The 21877-nt window shown below is 44.4% G+C and overlaps 1 protein-coding gene across 3 annotated transcripts in view; it reads right to left on the bottom strand.

The window, feature by feature from the left end:
- Positions 1-8821, bottom strand: part of KAT6B (lysine acetyltransferase 6B) — a 104311-nt gene extending 95490 nt beyond the window's left edge. For all 3 annotated transcript variants that reach the window (XM_063307674.1, XM_063307672.1, XM_063307673.1), the window contains exon 1: positions 7909-8821. In XM_063307674.1, the coding sequence (XP_063163744.1) occupies positions 7909-8526 (618 nt within the window). In that variant the 5' untranslated portion in view covers positions 8527-8821. The remainder of the gene's footprint in view (positions 1-7908) is intronic.
- Positions 8822-21877: the final 13056 nt, after the last annotated feature.

Here is a 21877-nt window from a genome sequence, read left to right as displayed (position 1 = left end):
AACCTCATTAAGACTTAAACAGGAGACTATTAGGAACAGCAATGTCCCCATACACACACAGACACAGAAAGTTCTTGCTTGTTAGTTATTTTATAATTAAACACTGAATAACCACTGTGTTTATGACATTATGAATTATCATACACAAATGCATAATGTATAATTGTGAGAAAACCAGAAGCCTTTCAAACATCGTACTTGCATGATAATTTGTGTTACCCAACTGCGCAGAAGTTCGTTGAAAATTTAATAACAACAGGTTGGCTATCAATCATCCTCATCTATGGAAGACAAATCATAGAATACCTAAGTACAAATTCCTTTCTATCAGCCAGGTCAAAAGGTGGAGAAAAAGTTGCTCTACAGCTTTGAAGGCACTCCCATTTGTAGAAGTTAGGAGTGTTAAATTAGAACATACATAACTCAACTACATATTGAAATCAGCAACAAAAAGGTCATCATAAAAGAGGTCTAAAAAATAATAGAAGAAATAGCATCAAGAAAATGAATTTAAGCGTGTGTCACATACCACATAACTGACTTAGATATTGCAAGAATTAGAGAAAAATCCTAATCTAGATTTTAGCACTAGCTTTCTTGTTTAAGCACAATCTGAAGTTTATTCCAAAAAAGCAGTAACTTAAGTAAAATCCTTTACAATCTCTCCTATTGTATTTTTCTACCTTCCCTGACATTACAAACACATTACAAATGTTAAGTTATCTACATAATTGTCCAATATATGTTTGGCATTCTTCTTGTATATTACAAGAGCAACATTACTTCTGCACCTTTCCCCATTCAAACTAGAATAAGATAAATATTATAATAATTCATTTCTATACCACTTTTTCCTAAATGGCTCAGGGATCTGGCTGACCTTGAGCTCATCAATTTCCAATTCAAATCACATTTACAATGGGCAAATCCTCTACCTGTCTTCTTCACTGAAGCATATTCCAAAAACTACTGCCTATTTAGCTGTTCGGATTCTATAAAGCTTCTAATAACTAAATTAACCATTGTCAGAAATGTAACAGCAGTTCCTTTTGTCTGCAAAGTAACACAAGCTTTGGCAGGAGAGAAAAACAAAGCCAGCAACATTACACTGAAAAAAACACATTATTCTGGACAGGGAAAGAACTTCCTCTCCATGCAGTATTGCCCATTGACCTTCCAAAGATAATAACAGATGAATCTACAACAGCTCAAGCGAAGTCCTTTCCGCCTTTTTCTAATAAGTCTCTGTATCAAAAAGCGAAGAGGAACTGAGGAGCCTTATGATGAAGGTGAAAGAAGAAAGTGCAAAAGCTGGCTTGCAGCTAACCTCAAAACAAAACCAAGATTATGGCAACCAGCTTGATTGATAACTGGCAAATAGAGGGAGAAAATGTAGAAGCAGTGAAAGACTTTGTATTTCTAGGTGCAAAGATTACTGCAGATGCTGACTGCAGTCAGGAAATCAGAAGACGCTTAATTCTTGGGAGAAGAGCAATGACAAATCTTGATAAAATAGTTAAGAGCGGAGACATCACACTGACAACAAAGGTCCGCATAGTTAAAGCAATGGTGTTCCCTGTAGTAACATATGGCTGCGAGAGCTGGACCATAAGGAAGGCTGTGAGAAGGAAGATCAATGCTTTTGAACTGTGGTGTTGGAGGAAAATTCTGAGAGTGCCTTGGACTGCAAGAAGATCAAACCAGTCCATCCTCCAGGAAATAAAGCCAGACTGCTCACTTGAGGGAATGGTATTAAAGGCAAAAATGAAATACTTTGGCCACATAATGAGAAGACAGGACACCCTGGAGAAGATGCTGATGCTACGGAGAGTGGAAGGCAAAAGGAAGAGGGGACGACCAAGGGCAAGGTGGATGGATGGTATTCTAGAGGTGATGGATTTGTCCCTGGGGGAGCTGGGGGTGTTGACAACTGACAGGAAGCTCTGGCGTGGGCTGGTCCATGAAGTCACAAAGAGTCGGAAGCGACTGAACGAATAAACAACAACATCAAAAAGTCTACCAATGTTATTTCATCCAAAAGGGCTAAGTGTAGAACAGGTAGATGAGGGCAAGGGCCAGGTGCACGGGCATGTGTGTGCGCGCGCGCACACACACACACACACATTTTCATCCCAATGCAGACAGCTGGGGCTCATGCCATTTTAAGCAATTGATTTCCAAGCTGAGCTGAGCTGAGTCTCAGCTTGAGCAAGATGGACCAGGGGACTGGATGGCCAGAGAGACGGCAGCGCGTGTCTCTTCCTCCACAGGAATGTCAGGTCAGTTTTTCATGGATAACAGCAGAGAAATTAGCTAGCTGAGGCCTCTTCCCTTCTCTCCCCTCTTCTCACTTTCAGTACAGATTTGAAATGAGGGTCTTGTTCTCTGTATTCATTCACACATTTGCTTGTTTGTTTACTTGGTATATGTGTTTTCAAAAATATCAGAGCTTTCATAAGAACCTTTTCCACTGGAGAAAAAAGTAAGACTCTTTTGTAATAAATGGGAGGATGTCCCATCTTCACCTTCTTCTGATCCTTTTTCAGGCATTTACATTTCTATGCAGGTACCGAAATAAGTGCTGTATGACTTTGCAGAGATCTTCTGCGATACCACAGAATCATGAAACCCTGTCATTCTATTCAGCTCATGAGAGAATATTCTCACCTCTCACAGCAACCGACTCCATTCCATTATTCTTTTAAAATAAATAATGCACTGAGAGCTCTGGAATCACAGTAATCAGTCTTAAAACAATCTGCATAATCTACATCATTGAGTATAAGTGAGCCTTGACAAACCTTAAAATGTTTCACCCTGCAGCCAACATGAGCTTGGTTTCAAAAGCACTGTACGGTAATTGGATTTAAGCGACAAAATTACTGACAGCAACACACTGAGTGGTAGAGATCTTACAGCAATAGCTTTGGATGAAAAGCGGTATTTACCTTCCAGGACCAGAAATTAATACATTTAGCCCTTGTGATAACAATCTATATGAACAGATGCATCAATTCTGCCTATCTGCCAGTGACAACTAATTGCCATAACCAACTGATACAAGAGATTTTCCCAGTACATACCTCGAGGAATGAAATTAGCCTAATTTCACACACACACACACACACACACACACACACACACACACACGTTTTATGTTCTAAAATGTGAATCAAAATTATGGCTCCTTTATAGCATGGGACAATGGATATTTTACAATGCATCCATCTTTTTAAAATAAAAAACAAATAAAAAACTAAGTGCTGTAAAATTATGTTCAGGAGAAACGAACCATGCCTGGTCACAGATCTGTCATCTATGGAGGAAAAAGAAGAAAAGACCAAGATCGGGTGCTAAGAAAAAAATAAGGTACATTTTAAGACACCAAGGTCTGAATTAATAATTGCTAAAAAAGGAAATAAATAGTTTCTAATTAAAAATGGGCATAAGTTTGAAAGAAATAGAAATAAAGCAGGTAAGAAGGAGAACAGTATTGGCTAAGAAGAGAAGAGGGCAAATTAAGAAGGGGGAAAAAAGGAGAAAACAAATAATGAAGAAAACATTCAGCAAATGGCCTCACCTGCCCAACCCAGTTGAACATGGTTAGTACCTGGATGGAGACCTCCATGGAAATCAGTGGTTGTACATAGCCTGGGAAATTTAGAAATTTTCTGGAGGGGGAAAGGTGAACTATTCCAATATTGTGGCCAAGCAAACTTCATGGTGTAAAGTCACCAGGAATCAAGCTTAACTCAAAGGAGATTTTACTTCTAATAAAGAAAAGGGAGTATACTTTGTAGGTTGCTTCTTATTTGTTTGTTTGTCTGTTTATTGCTGACATTTATATGGCTGCCCATCTCACACAAGGCGACTCTGGATGGCGTACCAACAAGATCTGGGTGCTTACCACAGACATTGTGATCTGTTTCAACTGTTGTATACTTTTAAAGTGTATACATATCTGGGGTTTTTTTGTACTTTCTTTTAATATTGTTAGCTGCCCAGAATCGTGTATTGAGATGGGTAGCCATATAAATCGGCTAAATAAATAAATACATGTAAATGTAAATACAAAATAAAAAATGCAGTCAAACATAAACTACAATACTTTCAGAAGTTATATGAAGGACTATGCAAAAGTGGGATGAAATGGGGGAAAATTAAAAGAAGTTTAAGAATGGAGAGTGGCACAGAGTGGTAGGTGGCAGTATTGCAACCGAAACTCTCCCCACAACCTGAGTTTGATCCCAGCGGAAGCTGGATTCTCGGGTGGCCGGCTCAGGTCGGCTCAGCCTTCCATCCTTCCGAGGTCGGTAAAATGAGCACCCGGCTTGCTCGGGAAGGTGACGACTGTGGAAGGCAATGGCAAACCACCCTGCTATAGTCTGCCAAGAAAACGTCGCAAAAGCGGCGTCCCCCCAGAGGGTCAGACATGACTCGGTGCTTGCACAGGGGACCTTTCACCTCACAATGAATGGAGAAGAAAAACAAAAAAAGGATTAAAACAGTCAAAGAGGAAATGGAGACAGTAAGTGAAGACTGAATCCTAGCCCTGAGATATGCAGTTCAAATGGGCTTTTGAAGTGACAACTCTGCTATTGAAGACTTATATCCTTGGAACAAAACAAAGCATACAACTATGCAATCCAGACTGTTCAGAGACTTTTGTCATCAAAGTATCAGAAAACAGGGCATGCCTTGGATAGAATAAGAGTGGACTTATTCCATCTTGGAGCACAGAAGATCAACTCAATGCCATATTGGCTAAAAGTTACACCTGGCTCAGAGGAAGTATTTCCCTTTTATCAGCAGTAAAAGAAGTTTTTTCCACCATTGCACCTTCATTTACTGCACTTACTATGAAAGCAAGGATGAATGGAAATCCATATGTATGCTCCACATAATAGTTATTATAATTTAGGATTTGTAAATTCTGTTTAACTGGCTTTAATGTTTTAATTTGCAACTAACTAAGAGCCTAACTCCTGGATGCTGCTATAAACTTTAGTCCCATGCAATCATTTATCTGTTCATATATAGGATTAAAACAGGCACAGGCACATGGAAGGGCATGCAAATTTCATCCCCAAGTGCTGGCTTCTTAAGAATCCTACATACATTCAATATGAAGGTCTTTAAAGGCTTCAAAAGCACATACAGCTTTCCATGCTTAGAGACCTATCAGCAATTCTGATTCTGATAAAGCATCAAGCTGAGCTCAGAATGAAAATAAAGGAGGACAAATGAGCTGCCAAGCTTTAAAAGATTAACTTCATTTTATGAAAGATACCCAAGATCAAGGACAAAAAGACAAAAACAGATGGAAAAAAATAGAGGTGAATTCTTTATCCATCCATAAAAGAAATAATTAATGCTTTTAAAAATGAATAACATATTATTCTGGGCAGGTGATGCAAAAGGGTAATAAACTAACAGAAATTATTATGCTTGGAAAAGTTGAAGGAAGTAGGAGAAAGGGAAGACAATAAATAAAATGGATGAATGGGGTTAAAAAAAATACAGGAACGTCCTTTGTTATTATTCAAAACAAGTCAAGGACTGTGTGTGTGTACACAGTCACTAGGAGTTAGAATCACTAGGACTTCTAGTCACCAAGATGGAGCCCCACTCAGTGGTTGCTATGTCACAAAAGCTAGTGTGATGCAGAGGATGCTGGACTGATACTGGAGACACCCAGGTCCTCACCTATCCTCAGTCACAGAAACCCACGGTGATTTGGGGCCAGTCACTCTTTCTCAACTCACAGGGTGGTTGCTGTTGTGGGAAAATATGAAGGGAGGAAGCACTGTGTATACTGTCTGATACTCCAGAACAGGGTTTCTCAGCCAGGGTTCCGTGACACCCTAAGGTTCCACGAGAGGTCACTAGGGGTTCCCTGGGAGATCACGATTTATTTAAAAAATTATTTCAAATTCAGGCAGCTTCACATTAAAGAGGTAAGTTTCATTCTTTACTTTGAAACCAATATAATAATTACGTAACTTCTTTGAGCCTGAACGTGTTCCCCAAGGCCTGAAAAATATTTCAAGGGTTCCTCCAGGGTCAAAAAGTTGAGAAAGGCTGCTCCAGAATGAACAGTGAGACATAAGTTGAATACATTACTATTGCAACACTTCTATATGATAACTAACTTTTATTTCTACAACAAATACCAACATCTCTACTGTAATACATACAAGTGACAGAAAATCCTAAAACCTTCCTTTTCGGTAATATGTACAATAGTATTATTTGGGGAAGCTGAGATGGCTCTCACAGATTACAGTTAAACTAAGCTTTGATATTAAGGAATCTACTAAAGTATATTCAGGACCGAATAAGGAACACTTCAGAAGGCAAAGTTATCCCAGTTCTCATTTACATTTTGCAGGCAGCACCAGTCAATGTATGCGAGCTCTCATGACTATCCAATAAATCCAAATGCCGATTTGGCCCCAGCTTTTGCGGATGTTCTGAGGATCAAAGAAGGCAGTATGATTCTTTGATCTTTGGGAGGGAAGCAGGCAACTAAGCCAAAAGGGTTTTGAGCCATGAAATTTCACTCTTAAATGAAGTCCCTGAGCAGTCATCTCTCCAGTATCAGAAGTGTGAATGCAACATTGTCTGTCTCTTTTTTTACCGATTTAAGCACTTCTACTTCAATCAATCAATCAATCAATCAATCAATCAATCAATCTTGTTACATCCCTAACATCCCTGTTCCATTTTCAGAAGCCTGCTTATACAGCAGGCTGATGATGAAAACCATTCATTTTCATTCTGCTCACTATTAATCATTTGGGAACATATTAAAAATAATCAAACTATATAAAATTACACTTGCTGAACAATTTAAAAAAAAACTTTTGACTGGACAACTAGCATGAGTAACTTAATGTGGTGTCCACAATCCATATATGCGTGGCAGAAAATCCCAGATTTGGAGAAGATGACATGGTATTCATATTTTGATTTCAGTTGTGAGCATTGTTGATAAGGGTGCTGAAGGATTAGATGGGTAGTAATACCATGCAGTAAGGAAGTGTTCAATGGCAAATGCAGGTTTCAATAAATGAGCCAGAGAGCCCTGCTGAATTGAGCAGTCAATTTGAAGAGAATAGAGAAAAAGTCACATATCCTGCCAAGAACTGGAATAGGAAAACCACCATTCAGCTGATGGCAACAATTTGCAACCAACATTAAGAAAACAAAATGGACCATGGGGAGGTACAGTAATAATTTCCTTTAAGCATGTCTTCATGTGCTGCTGCTTTACTCTAGTGCATAGTTATCCACAGCAACAAAAATAGCAAATTTGATCGATAATAAGAGATTCAGAATCCCATTAAATTCCACAGCTGGAAACAAGTTCCATATTGCAGCAAACAGAAAGAGATGATCTAGAGTAGGTAGACCAACTGATCATATATTCCTCAATGTTTCAAAAGATTAAAAAAATATTATTTATTCTTACATTCCGTAGTAACAGTAAACCCAATTTAAAATGCATATTCTTTTAAAAAACAAATCTTCCCAACCTGAATCTGAGCCCCAATATCTCTTACCACCATACCCGTCAGTGCAAGCAGAAATGGCACCACATAATTAACAGCAATCTTTACAGTTCTATGCTTCTACGTTGTGACTGTCTTTCAGTTGCACTGGGTTGGATGAATAACCCTCAGATCCACATGTTTTATTTTGGGAAAGGAGAATAAGTATTAAAATATTTTTAAGATATCCAAGGACACGAGGTTTTAACCTATGTTGAAACTGCTAGCCACTTCAAAATTCCTAACCATTGTCTTTAAAAATTTCTCTCAGTGCAGTAAGGAATGTAGAAAAGAAAACGAGCATCATAACAAAAAGTGCGCTAATACCTGCTTTGATGCAATCTTGCACACTTACCTGGTCTTTTTCATGAGGCAAAAGACTGACAGGTGGGAGAGATGCTGGAAACGAACTGTATTTATATGTCCCCCGGCTGTCCAGGCCGCCATAGTTCACCCTGTATTGAGGTCCTTCTTTCAATAATCTCCCATTATTGACAGCACGTTTGGCCCCCAGTCGTAATCTCCGCTGAAAGACAGGGTTGTTGAAAATACCTGCAAGATCATGCTGACTTCTCAGGTATTTTTCTATGTTTCGGAGAGAAGATCCATTTGGTTCCTGAAGCCCCTCAATGGCTCTTCGTAGAAGTTTATTCCAATCCACGTTTCGAAGCTCGTTACACGTTCCCCTGGATCCTTTAGTGGGTTTAGGAATGTCGTCCAGTTTAAGAGATGAAAAACGCCCAGGATTATCTGGGTCCTTGTAGGAAGCAAGGCCTTTGTTGGTAACTTTGAGAACAGAACCATCTTGGACACTCAGCTCCAACTGTTCAGAAACGGTCTTCTTATCTAAGCCATGGGATGCACAAACTGCATGACAAATTCTCTCTTCAGATGGCCTCTGCTTCTGCCTTTTTACTTTTTGTATAGCTTCAAGAATCCACTCTGTGTAAAGTGGGTTGGCAAGTTTTACCATGGTTGACCAATGATCTTCCAACAACAAGAGTTACCCATAGAGTTCCTTTCTATTCCTATCCGTGATTCTTCTCATAGGTATTCACAACAGAACAAACATGATCTTCTCTTAGCACCACCTCAAGAATTCATCCCTTAGATACAAGGATTGTGAGGAATACCAAACATGATCTTCTCAACAAACCCTTCATCAACCAACATGGGAAGCTGGAGTCATTGTATTACACCAGATGAAACACATCTCTACAACCTGATGACCTTTCTCTCTGGTCAGTACAAGTGTTTCCAGATCTTCAGAGATTCTAAAAAACATTTTTAAAACACATACAGTTAGTTTCATGTCACAACAAAACTCAGTTCATCTTTTAAGAATGTAAATACGTACTATTTTATTTAAAAAGCTACCCCTCTATTGACCAATGCATTAGTTATTAACTAATATTTAGGAACACCAGTTGGATTGGGGAAAAGGTTACATTCTTCTTAGAATTAAACTCCAGAATTCATATTGGATGAAAGTTCAATCTTTTAGAAGACAGAATATCAGTTAATGTTCTGTCTGTTACCTTTCAAACATCCTGAGCTGAAATAAAGCATACAGTAGTTGAATACACAGAACACCACTTTCTCAACACCCCCAAATCTATTAGTTTTTTCTCAGACATAAATCCCACCATGTTCTAAGCACTCTGCCTCTCCAGTCTTATTGGACATGGTGATTTCATGAGGCTGGAAGATAACAGGTTTCCCCATGCATGCCAATTCCTCCAAAGGCAAAGTCTGCTTGCTTAATGGTTGTGAAGGATATAATGCCTTCTATTTATTCTAAATAATTTCCAATTTCATCAACACTTCTGTCAAAATATGCTTTAAATGCATCAAGGGCCAGAGAGAGAGAGAGATTAACGTCAATATGTATTCATGCCTCTCTATCTTGGAAAACTATTTGCTATTTGGTTGGGAACGCCTTGAATTTTGCAAAGGTTCCAGAGAGCACTCTAAAAGTTCATATAAAATTCACATGGAGGAAACAGAGATTCAAAAGAAGTGGCAATCACCCATATCAATAGTCCCCTATGCTTGCCAAGCAGGCAGGAGTCACCTTTTGAGGAACTTTGACTATCGTTATTGGTCTTCTCAAAAACTCCGTAACGAACACCACCCCAGAACCACATCTATGGTCCACAAGGAGTATTTTTCTCTTCAGATCAATCCATAAATGAATTCCTCAAACTAATGGAACTGGGAAGAAGTCGGAAATCCCACTGGGCAAATGCCTACTGTGTTGGAATACAAACTGCCATTTTTGTTTTCTTTTTTGCAGGGTAGCCAGCTCACATCATGACCAAGAAAGGTGAGCTGGATTTCAGTATTGGCACCTCACTGAACCCTTCTCATGCGAGGTTTCCCTGAGCTGTAAGGCGTGACTCAGATTTTTAATGAAGATATGTTTTGAGAGTTTGCGAAAAGTTGGAGCAGTAAGAAAGAATGAAAAATCCTTCTCTAAGAAAAAAAGCCCAGCTCCATCAGGTAAAAAGACCTCTTGAGCTGGGCACTCTGTTCCCAGAGGCTATGACCGTTCGGAGCACCTTGGACCAATTACATGCTCCCACCAGGGTTCTCCAGCAAATGGAATCAGGGGGTGTAGTATTTCTCTTCTGCAGATAATACGGATAATACAGCTATATGACTAATGTCCTCCATTAATTTATTAAATCACCTTTTAAAGCTCTATAAATCATGCAACTTATAGTAGAACATTCTGTAATTTAATATGTGCTGTGAAAGGAAATAATTCCTTTTATGAGGCTGAAATGAAAAGTTCTGCCTATCCACTTTCTCTGTTCTGTGCATGACTTCATCGTCAGAGAGAAACACCAAGAATAAGGACTTCATTAGATACCCACCATCTGCTCCCACGCTTCTTTCCCTGGCATTGGTTATTTCACATTATGGAAAACCATAACCATTATTTGCACCAACACCTACTATATTACTAGCTTTTGTTTAAAATAATGCACTCGCATTTTTAAAAATTTGCATCACACTTCTTTATGTGCTTATGGATTATAAAAGGGCACATTCAGCAAACTCTTGTTAGATCAATGATGTGATGTCTTAACCTTGCCCCCAAACCATCAACCATCCCAAAGTATTTGTTTACATATCAGATTACTTTTAAGAAAAAGGAGGCGAAAATTTTTTACCACTTATTTGCTTTAGACAGCAGTAAACTAATAAACTGCAAATATCTTGACACCATGGTAGAACTTTTACATCACTTCAGGTGAAATGTTTCCCAGTTAAATTAATTCACACTTTTGGCAGCCGATCATGGACCCTTCTATCTCAGTGGGCTAGATTCACACATCAAAGTAACCCACTGTTTGCTTAATCTCAGTTTGTTGAATAAACCACATTAGCTGCACTGATGCATCATGCTAAATCACAGATCATGCCACAAACCTGTAGTTCTCGCAGTATGCTATGGCTTAGCTTGATGATGAGTAAACCACAGTTTGCTTAACCATGGTCTATGAATACATCAAAATTGTCTGGATTGCAAAATATTAAGGACAACTCTAAGCCTGAGGGCCACAAAAACCTTATCTAAAAATTATCACCAAATTGTCATTGATTCAGGCAGAATATAAATGCATGGGGAACAATTGTATAATCGTGTCTAAGAAATGTAGTGCAGCACTTTTTGGAGCACAGACCCTGGCAACCTACTAAAAGGCTGAGGAAAGCCTTCAGCCCAACCACAATACAGATAGTCCTTGTTTAGCAACCACAATTGGGACCTGCAACTTGGTTGTTAAGTGAAGCAGTTGCTAAATGAAACCGCAACTGTGCTTATGATCTGACTTCAACTTTCCTTTGCTTTACAGACCTGCGAAGGTTGTAAATGTGAGGATTGGTCGCAAAGTTACTTTTTCATCACCATACTAACTGTGAATGGTCGCTGTATGAGACAGTCACTAAACGAAGACTACCTGTGTAAGTGCTCCATCTTACTGTGGCTTAGTAAGATTTCAGGGGGCCTGTGTGGCAATTTCTCTGCCAAACCTTCTGGAGAGCTACAGAAGACTCTCTGGAGACATAGAGATTTCAGTGGGAGCAGACAGATCCCAATTTCTTCCCCCTCACATTTCTAGAATTTAATGGATGTGAAGGTTAGCTGGAAGCAGGGGGACATCTTCATGAACTCAGGAGTCAGCCTCGACTTGAAGACCACCTCGCTTTTAATTTGTTTTAACGTGTTATTCCAGACAGCATCTGTTGACCCTCCTGCACCTATCTCAGGGATGGTTCAAATACTCCTAGATGGTGGGAGGCACATCCATGGGTCACAAGGCATGAAGCTCAACATGAGGGAGATTTTATTAATTCAGACAAGCAGTTGCACCAAGCCAAAATCTGCTTGCTCTATAAAGTCTAAACAGGACAGGTGTCTTGTCTTTGGGTAGGAGACCACCAGGAAATCCCAGAAGGCAACGAAACAAGCCCCTTCCATATTGTGGCCAAGAAAATGACCTGCATGTGACAACAAGAGTCAGCTTCATATGAGGGAGACTAACTCAGCACGTGGCAACATTTTGCCCATCTCAAAAAGCTAAGCTGGGCTAGACCAGGTGAGCCTTCAGATGGGAGATCACCAGGAAATGCCAGTGCATACAGAGTAGCTTAGGAGGTTGGAAAAAAAAGTCCTGGAAGATTTCAATGGCAACCCACTATATTGCTGCCAGGAGGGGAGGGCCCTCTGGATGGCCAGTCCGGAGAGTCCTGCCCTCCTGGCAGCAATATAGAGGGTTGCCATTGAAGTCTTCCAGGATTTTTTTTCCAACCTCCTAAGCTACTCTGTATATGCACTGGCATTTCCTGGTGGTCTCCCATCTGAAGGCTCACCTGGTCTACCCTAGTTTAGCTTTCAACTCTTTGCTTTTAAAATTGCAGTAAGCCCAGGCTGCCCTCCAGGGCCTCTAAAGCAACCTGTCTCAACCTTGGCGACCTTAAGATGGGTGGACTTCAACTCCATAGCTGTCTGGGGAATTCTGGGAGTTGAAGTCCACCCATCCTAAAGCCAAGGCTGAGAAACACGACTCTAAAGCTCCACAGCGTCACACCTGGAGCCGCAGGTGACGGAAAAGCCACGCCCCTACGGGCAAGCGCTGGCCGCGGCTTCCCGCCACGTGGCTTCAACGGCGGGGGGCGCTCGCTGCCCGACCCTGCCGACAGTATCAGGCGCGCCAGGTACTGCGCGACCCAGCCCACCACGGGAACCAACGCCGCCATTTTCTTTCTTCCTCTCTGGACGCGACATTGGACGACAGCCCAGTACGGGCGCTTTCGTCCCGCCTCCCGGGTTAAGCGGCCATAGCGATAGGCCAAACGACCTGTCCATCCACTAGCCACCAGCCATCCGCTTCTCCCACACGCATACCACGACCAGGCTATTGGAGGACGAGCGATGTCAATCACGCTCCTCCCCACCCACTCCTGGCAAAGCCGTAACAACCGAGCGTCACCGTCCTCGACCCTCATTGGTGGGCAATTACATCTGGAAAACAATAGAAGGGGAGGTGACGAGCCTCGCCTCCGGATAGGCTTCCGAGGTGTCAATCGAGCATTATCCCCCACCCTTTTCTCTCCCCTTTCCTCGCCCTCCCGCCGAGGAAGTTTGTTCTCGAGCGCAGAGGCGGGCGCGCAACACACACTAATAAGCCGCCCCGAAGTCTCTGAGTTTCACGCCACGTGCCGGGGCCCTCTCCCCATCCCGTCCGGTCGGGCGCGATTGGCGAGGCGCGTCTTCGCTCGCCCGCTTGCCCCTTGGAGGCGCCGGGAGCGGCACCCGGGCCGGGAGGGCAGCGCTGCCGCGCCGCCCCGGTCACAGCCGGACAAGCCTCTCCCGGGCGCGCCCAGAGGCCACGCTCGTGGTCCGTGCACGGCACGTGGGGGGGTGGGGGTACATGCAGACAGAAGCCACCCCCGGCGAAGAAACGGCGAAGCTCGCTCCTAACCGAGCCTGGCGTGCCTCCGCTGCTCCCCCCGCTTCGCCCCCCGGCCCCAGCCCCGCCATGCCACGCCACGTGCACGGGCCTCCGGCTGCAGAAGGAGACCCCCCTCCCGGCGTGGAGCCCGAGAACGAGCCGCCTCGGGGAGAGAAACGAAGGCGGGCGGCTGGCTCGCGGGGCGCCGCAGCCGCTGGCCCGCAACTCCGGCACGCGCCCCCGCGCCCCTCGGCCCCCGGAGAGAAGGCGGCTCCGGCCACTCTAACCTCGTCGCTGCGGGCGTCCCCCCCGCGGAGGGTGCAAATTGGCCTCCTCGCGCCCGGCCTCCGCTCGGGGACGTCTCCGCCGAGGCGCTGCCGCGGCTGCTGCTCCAGCACAGGCGAGCGCGGCGGCGGCGGCAACTCCTCGCGCTGGCTTTTCCCTCCTGGCCGCAGCAACCCGAGCCAGGAGCACAGCAACATTTGCACCCCCTTTCCCCGGAGGAAGCCCAGCCGGGAGGAACAGCCGCGGAAGCTGGCGGGGGGAGGCGAGTCCCAAATAGCGGATTTTGCAGCAGCCTCTTTTTTTCCCCTCCCTCCCCCCAGATGGAAGGCAGCGCGCTCGGGGAAAGCTCGGGCATTCCGGTCCCCCCTTGCGCGGCGAGGCGCCCCTTCTTTTCCTCCCCACCCCGTCTGGGTCGCGATAATGGGAGGGCGAAGGCGCGGAGACGTCCGGCCACGTCCCCGCACGAAAAATGTCTGTAGGTCGCGACCATCCGAATTGCGGAGCCCTCCAGTCGCGGGGGGCTCGCCCGCCCCGGAGCAAAGCCCCGGGGTGACGGGGGCGGCTTCCCTCCCCGCTTCCCACACCAACCTGCGCCCCCGCGCCGCAAAAGAATAAAAAATTACAATCCTCAAACCTTTCTGGATGCTAAACGGCCGCAAACCGCAAGGACTGGTGCTAAAACACAGGACTTGATAACAGCTAATTGAAAGGTTAATCTACATAGGCTCTGACAGAAGAGGTCCCTCCCCGTTTCTGATTTTTTTTTTAATCTGCTATTGGCAAGCGGGAAATTGAGCTTCTTAGGGGGAAAAGGGGGGGCGGCGAGGGGGTTGCTCTGATGAGCCCACCAGCCAGGTTAAATGGCTCGGGCGGTGGATGGGGAGGCGAGGGAGGCAGGACCGCCGCCGCCGGGCTGGAGGGCTCCGGCAGCCTTGGGCGCCGGTCCTCCGCACCTCCAGCCCCAAATCGCGGGGGCTTCGGCGGCGTCGGAATGCCCGAGCGCTCCTGGAACGGCGGCCCCGCAAGCAGAAGCCGGAGGAGGAGACGGAGGGCGGCGGGGCGGGGGCAGGCGCGCGAGCCGCTTTGCCAATTGCGGGAAGGGGCCTCGATCCGGAGCAAGAGTGGGGCTGCGGGCCGAGGCTGCTCGGGCCGGAGGGACGCTGCCTTTCACGGCCTCGGGAGCCCAGCCGGCGCGGGTTCTGGGGCCGGCTTAACTTCCGACGCCGGGTCTGCACAAAGCCCCACCTGGCCCCTAAACCCGGGCATCCTCGTGCTTCCCCAAAGAAGCGCCCGGCCTCTCTCCGAGAGTTCCACCAACTCGTTCCACGCAAGTTCAGCCCTTCCCGCAGGGCAACCTGGAGCAACCGAGCGGGTGCAGCCAAGGACACGTTCAGAGCTCAGACCCGCTTTACTGCTTCACTCGAGGCCTTCTCAAACTTTGCGGCGACCTTCGGGTGACTAGACTAAACTGATGCCGCTGCTGTCAATAAAAGTCTTTCCACAGGTGGTGTTTGCACCACTCCCAAATCGGTTCTGTGCCCATCTGATCAAACTGTTGTGCAGCCCAGCCAATTTGTCGCTGCCTCCGCTGTGGCACCGGAGGAATGGCCACCCACACAGTTTGGCACGTGCAACCCTGGGGTGTGGACTTCTCACTGGTGGCATCTCCGGGCTTTTCCTGGTTCCTCACTATCCTCTTGGCCAGTGTTTCTCAACCTTGGCAACTTTAAGAGTTGTGGACTTCAATAAAAATAATACTCTCCATGTTGAAGGAGAACACAGTCTGGCCTTTGCTGCAAGATAGTAGGGCACATGGGAGGTGTGCCCACTAACTCTCAGGAAGAATGTCCTAGAAAGGACCACAGTTGGACCAAGTCTGTTGATCAAGGAACATCAACTGCCCAGTGCATCTTCTCCCTTCCCCTCTCCTGTCATGGAAAAGCCCTTTATGGCTATCTAATCCAACCACCAATTGCCACAAGCGATCCAGAAGAAGAACATCCCAGCAGATGGGTGTCCTTTCATAGCCTGAAGAGCTCCTTCTCAGGAAAGTCCTCTTCTCATGCAGGTAGACAGTTCATTGTGAAACTATGCTTGGTCTAGATATTTCTCCTAACATGTAACTACTTTCCTGTATCTTAAGCCTGTTAGACGTAGCCATGCATTTTGAAACAGCAAACAACCAAAGGCTTATGTGACAGCCCTCCACGTGGTTAAATGATGCTTTTATGTTGCACCCCCTTCTAGTCTTGTCCTCCTCAGCCTGAATTAGTCTTCCAAACTGGAGATTTCCAGATGCATTGGGAGTGCATTTCCCATAATTCCCAGCCAGCATGGTCTTACTGCAATACAACCAGACAGCACTAGGTGGGAGAACTTACCCCATGTACATAATATTTCCTACTGGATTCATCTCTTCTGGTCCTTCTCAGAACCTGTTTCCAGTTAGTCTACCTCACGGGCAGCATGAAGCATCATGGATCCATCCAGCTCAGCTCCACGCATAAAACATTCTTGCAAACTGAGGCTGTCACAATTGTGTAGGGCATGGCTGGCTGGGGAATTCTGGGAGTTGACATCCACACATCTTAAAGTTGCCAAGGTTGAGAAACACTGGTGTAGGGGAAGGACTGTTGGAATTACTGACTTTGCAAACTCTTTTCTACCAGACGGTTCTGCTTGCGTGGACAGAAACAACACTTTAGCAAGCCTTTGGAAGTACTTGTACTGGGGAAGATCACATGCAGGGAAGAAGACCCCTGAGCAGCCTCGATCAGAACCACTGAATGGAACAGCGGTCCAGTTTCCTTCCCATCCTGCTATTCAGAACAGTCCCTGTGGCCCCCCTGGCAGCGGTCTCACCAAAAACATCACTGGCCCCAATTAGGACCCAACACCTTTAGAGCCATCAGTGGAGAAAAAGCCCAGAGGAAAGGGGTGCAGACCAAGAAGATTTCAAACTTGCTATGGCAGCTATAGAAACAGCTGATTCTTCTTCACCTGATGAAGACATCAATTTTGCCTGTAAGAGTCCTGCTGGGAAAAGTGAGATTAAATCCTCTTTCCTCCCCTTCAGCAATTCTGATCAGGATCTCTGTTTCCCTGCTGCTCCGATCAGCATGGAAACAGCTGATCTGGTTTTGGGTTTATTGCAAGGGGGTGGGGGGGAGATTGGAGAGGGTGAAATTAACGTCTCTTGTTTCTTCTGTTCAGAGATCACAGAGCTTCTGTTAATGCGGTTTTGCAATTGACTCCTCCTTTGCTTGTACAGGTAGACCTCACTTAATGACCATTCGTTTAGTGATGGTTCAGACTTATGATGGTACTGAAAAAACCCAACTTTTTATTGTATTTTAACCTTCATTTGGGGTTAGCAACTGAAATTCTGGTCTCAACTGTGGTCGTTAAGCGAGGACTACCTGTAATTTCCACTGCCAAGAGAAAGATGAACATCACATGCCTTTACATTTAATGATGATGTTCTAGATGATGATAATGGCAGCCTAAATTTTATTGGAAGTGTGCATCAATTCCACCAAAAAATTAATTCACTTTTTATTAGTAGCAGCTAATTGTCACAGCAGGTTGCAGACCTGGTGTACTTTGGCTGATCTTGAAAAGCTAAGCAAATTAGACCTTGGACTGGGCACCACTAGGAAATCTCAAAGCTGCAGACTAAGCTAGGAAACTGAAAAAAACACTCCAGCAGAAAGCAGTGGCCAGTCACTTCAGTACTGTTGTCAAGAAGCCTTGTTGGACTCATCCATGAAGTCTCCAGGACTCAAGCTTTACTTGAGGTAGACTATCTGGAGACATGATTATAAGACAACGGGAACCAATGAAGGAACCATCCATGCATTAAGGGTGCCTCAAAGTCTGGGCCGTGGAATAGGCTGAATTACACCCCTCCTGATTAAAGCCAACTGATTTCCTTTGATTGGACACATCAACAGCAACTAGACTGTTTCACAACCATTGTCTTTGCACTTCTCTTTTTGGAACGATATACTTTGAAGAATATGAGAAATATATCTTAAATGCTTGCAAAAAAGTGAGGGGACACCTCCAAGTTGGGCACCTGCTCCTTAACTGTTGCACGGCATACACTGTATCATGGCGTATAGATTTCATTTTATTTCTGTCATATAAAAACAAGAGCTCAGTGTAGAACTTTGTAGACAAAGTACCATGTAGAACAATGTAGAACCTCAGTGCATAACTTTGCCTTTGTCTCTTCTGAACTGCATTTGGGCAGGCTTCGTCTGGGTGTCCCTTCCATGAGGGAGGCACCAGAGGGCTGACAGCTTCTCCGAATGGTATCACTGCTGCTGCGGCAGCTTCACAAACAGTGCAGAACATCTGCTTCGTTGCCTCCCTGAGTCTGAGGCCCAGGCTTTGTCACTGCGGATCAAGAGGCTCTCAGACGTGGGCGACCAAAAGAACAAAGGGAAATAAATAAATAACTAATTAAAACATGTGTACACTTTTGAACAGATTTGAACTTAAAAAATGTAATTCCAGTCCCTGGGGAGAAACGGGCCAGGATGTCCTCTCCCACCTGCCCTTCTCTTGGTAGGTTGCTCCCCAGGACAAGCCAGGTGTATCCCTGAACTGAACCTTACCCTTTTACAGTCACAGTCACAATGCCCAATGCTGCAGGACAACGCCACCTTGACTTTCAGCTGCACGTGGAAGACTTGAAGAACTGTAGGAATAATAGGGAGGGTGGGAAGGAAGCAGACTTTCACAGGAAAGCATGTCAGCTGTACAGGTACAGCTTGAGTTGTGTGTTCAGTGAGTGAAGCAATCAACACACTGACAGGATATCCCAACCATGCAAATCTGGTCTTGCTTAGTACACACCAATTCTAATCTATCAAGATAATGCTCCACGTTCTTCTCTGATTTCTCTTAGCTCTCCAGCCTGGTTTGAGGTCATCTCCAGCTTTTATAAGGATTCTCTCCCTTCCCTTGCCCAACAATGATTTTTAAAGGAGTCCAAGAATCCTTTGACAACCTCATCCCTCCTCCTAGATGGGAGCAGAGGAGGTGACCACACTTTGCTGACTGCTTCTGCGCTCTGAAGCTAAGCAGGCTTGATTCATCTTCATATTCATAATTAAGTCCAGTTAAGTTCACTAGGGAGGCTATTCTCGGTAAGGGTGTAGGGTCGTGTTTTCAAACATTGCAGCACCCTAACCCCTGTAGTGATAAATTGGTGTGACTACTTCATGAACAAAACTAAATAATAAACAAAACTGCTGTGATTGGTGTGTTTTTGGCAGATGAGCAGACCCACAAGTTTAGCCATTTTCCCAAAGTCATTTGAGCTTGTGCCCCACTTTGCCTGTGCAAGCCTGAACAGCTTTTTTAAAAGATGGGACTCCCACTTTTAAGTTGCTTCAGACCCCCCACCCCACCTGCTGCTCCGCGGTACTATGACCCACAGTTTGTAGCCCCTAGGGTAAAGGGCAGCAGGTCTAAATAAGCCATCACACACCTAGAGATCATGCTTATCAATCATGTTTTGAGACAGGTAAATGATAAAGGGAAGTTGAAGAAATCTGTCAGTGCCAGAGGTACTGTTAGTGGACTGCCTATGGGGTACAGATCTAGGGCCTGAATCCAAATGGTTCTAGGGAACTGTGCTATTGTAACATGTGCCCCATGCCTTTTTCTTTCTAAGGGAAAGCTTCCTGTTGCACTCACCATAAATGATCCAAGGTTCTTTAGGCAAATTAGAAAGCTGAGAATGTGCAGGATTTTGTCGGGACACACGTCCTACATTTTCCATTGTCTTAATGTGAAGGAGGAGAAAGGACAACAATTACTGTTCTCAGAGAAGATGCATTTCCTTGAGACAGTCAAACTTCTTTTCTGACCAGCAGTCCCAGCAATGCCTATCCATTGTGATACACTGAGGTGGGAAGCATGCCTGGGATGATGGGCAACTTTTTAACGTTATAACTAATCAGAAGCATTCTCCAATGCTAATACTTCCACTGGAAGCAGAAAAAGCCTTTGATAGGGTCGATGCACCATACATTCTTCCCTCATAAATCTCCTCTTGGGTCCAAATGCCATATAGCTCCCCTACATCTTCTGCTGTGACAAATGGAATTAAATCTGAGGCATTTCTTTTTCACTGTATAACTAGACAAGGATGAATTCTCTTCCCACTTCTTTATATTGAAGCTGTGCTTCAGGCAATACAAGCATAAAAGTGGAAGACCCCAATTATAACTGTGCTTTATGCCAGTGATAGATTTTTATTTTTAATAAACCCAGATCTACCCAAAGTCATAGATTATTAGGAGAAAGTAGGCTCTTGGTATGCAGAATGGATTCGTTTGGATCTGAATCCATGCTCGTGGACAAATTCCCAATAAAATATTCCCTTGACCGCTCACATGAAAGACAGTAACATGGAATTCCTATATTTAGAGGGAGTTACTGCTTTGATGTGACCATGTAAGTCATCGAGAGTCAAGGTTGACATAAAGGTGACTATAGGTTTCTCTTGACATTAAGTCCAGTCGTGTCCGACTCTAGGGGGCGGTGCTCATCTCCGTTTCAAGCCAAAGAGCCGGCGTTTGTCCGTAGACACTTCCTCTGTGGTCATGTGGCCGGCATGACTACACGGAACATTGTTACCTGCCCGCCGAAGTGGTACCTATTAATCCACTCACATTGGCATGTTTTCGAACTGCTAGGTTGGCAGGAGCTGGGACTAGCAACGGGATCTCACCCCGTCACACGGATTCGAACCGCCGACCTTCCGATCGGCAAGCTCAGCAGCTCAGCGGTTTAACCCGCAGCGCCACCGCGTCCCTTAAAGGTGACTATATTGTGTGGCAAAACCTACATGAACTCTTGGCAAATACTGCCCTGAGCATTTGTGGGAAACTATTGTAAAGAGCAGCATAGTCCCACAACCGGTCTACGCATCGTTGCTCTTGTCAGTCCTTTAACAATATTTTAGAGGGGAGTTTTCTGCGGAAAGCAAGATCAAAACCAGCCATCGCATTTTCCAGATTGTTATTTGCAAAACAAGGTGCTTTCAACTTGCCCAGTTTATGTATATATCATAATACCTCCCCACGTTAAGCATTGGAAGCAAGATATGTGTTGAGTAGTGCTGAAATAAGTGGCCCTGGAAATTAAGGGCTTTGTCACTATTAGGCAGTAGACAGGAATCAGTACATCTCAGGGACCAACTGTTTAGTCCATAAAACTGGACAAAGGAACAACATCTTCAATCTGATCTTCAGGCACCATGAATCTAGATTTTAGGGAAGCCACTTGGTCATGAACCTGTCATTTGGAAGACAATGACTATCAGGAGTGGTTTTCAGCTTTTCCAATTATTTTGCAGTGATAAAACTCTCCAACTATCCCAAAACGTTCAGGATGAATTCAAGCTGCTCTTCCCCTCAACTATATGGCAGTACATACAACCCAGATGCTGTTAATTGTATTATTTGCAGCACATCCTGTAGAATTCCTACAAAAACTATTAAGATTTGTAACATATGGGGACAGAGGAAGCTTCCCCCCCCAATCAGAAAAGAACTGCAGTAAAGCTTAGAGAATATGCAATCCAAGTGGAATAAATTATAATTACAACCATCACACTCCAAAATGTTTCTGATAGTTATAAAGACTTCCATGTTAAATCTCTGCCAAATCTCTGGTTCATCCCAGAAACGATATTCTAGCATGCATGAACTCCCAACCAGATACCATCCAAACAGATGCTGGTTGATGGAAATGAAGATGAAAATGGAAAGCACCGCATGAAATCTTGCCAAACGTTGTAAGACTGTGCTGTTACAGCATCGTTTTGAAACAAAGTATTATGAAACAATACACAGTTAAATCGATCCAATTCTGTTCAGTTTCTCAAGGATACTATAATGAACACGTTTTTCAGCCAGGACTCGTCTGAAGGAAAGAAACTCTCATTTAAAAAGTTTGCCAAGCATGTATCATATACTGTATGTATCATGTTCTAGAGTAGGAGTTCTCTGTGGGTCAAAGGAATAAACTTCTGGAGCTGACAGCTCATGTATGGTT

Source organism: Candoia aspera, chromosome 6 (genome assembly GCF_035149785.1).
Source record: "Candoia aspera isolate rCanAsp1 chromosome 6, rCanAsp1.hap2, whole genome shotgun sequence".
NCBI classification, from domain to species: domain Eukaryota; kingdom Metazoa; phylum Chordata; class Lepidosauria; order Squamata; family Boidae; genus Candoia; species Candoia aspera.
The sequence above is the reverse complement of the archived record's forward strand: the minus strand, read 5'-3'. Positions and strand labels throughout refer to the sequence as shown.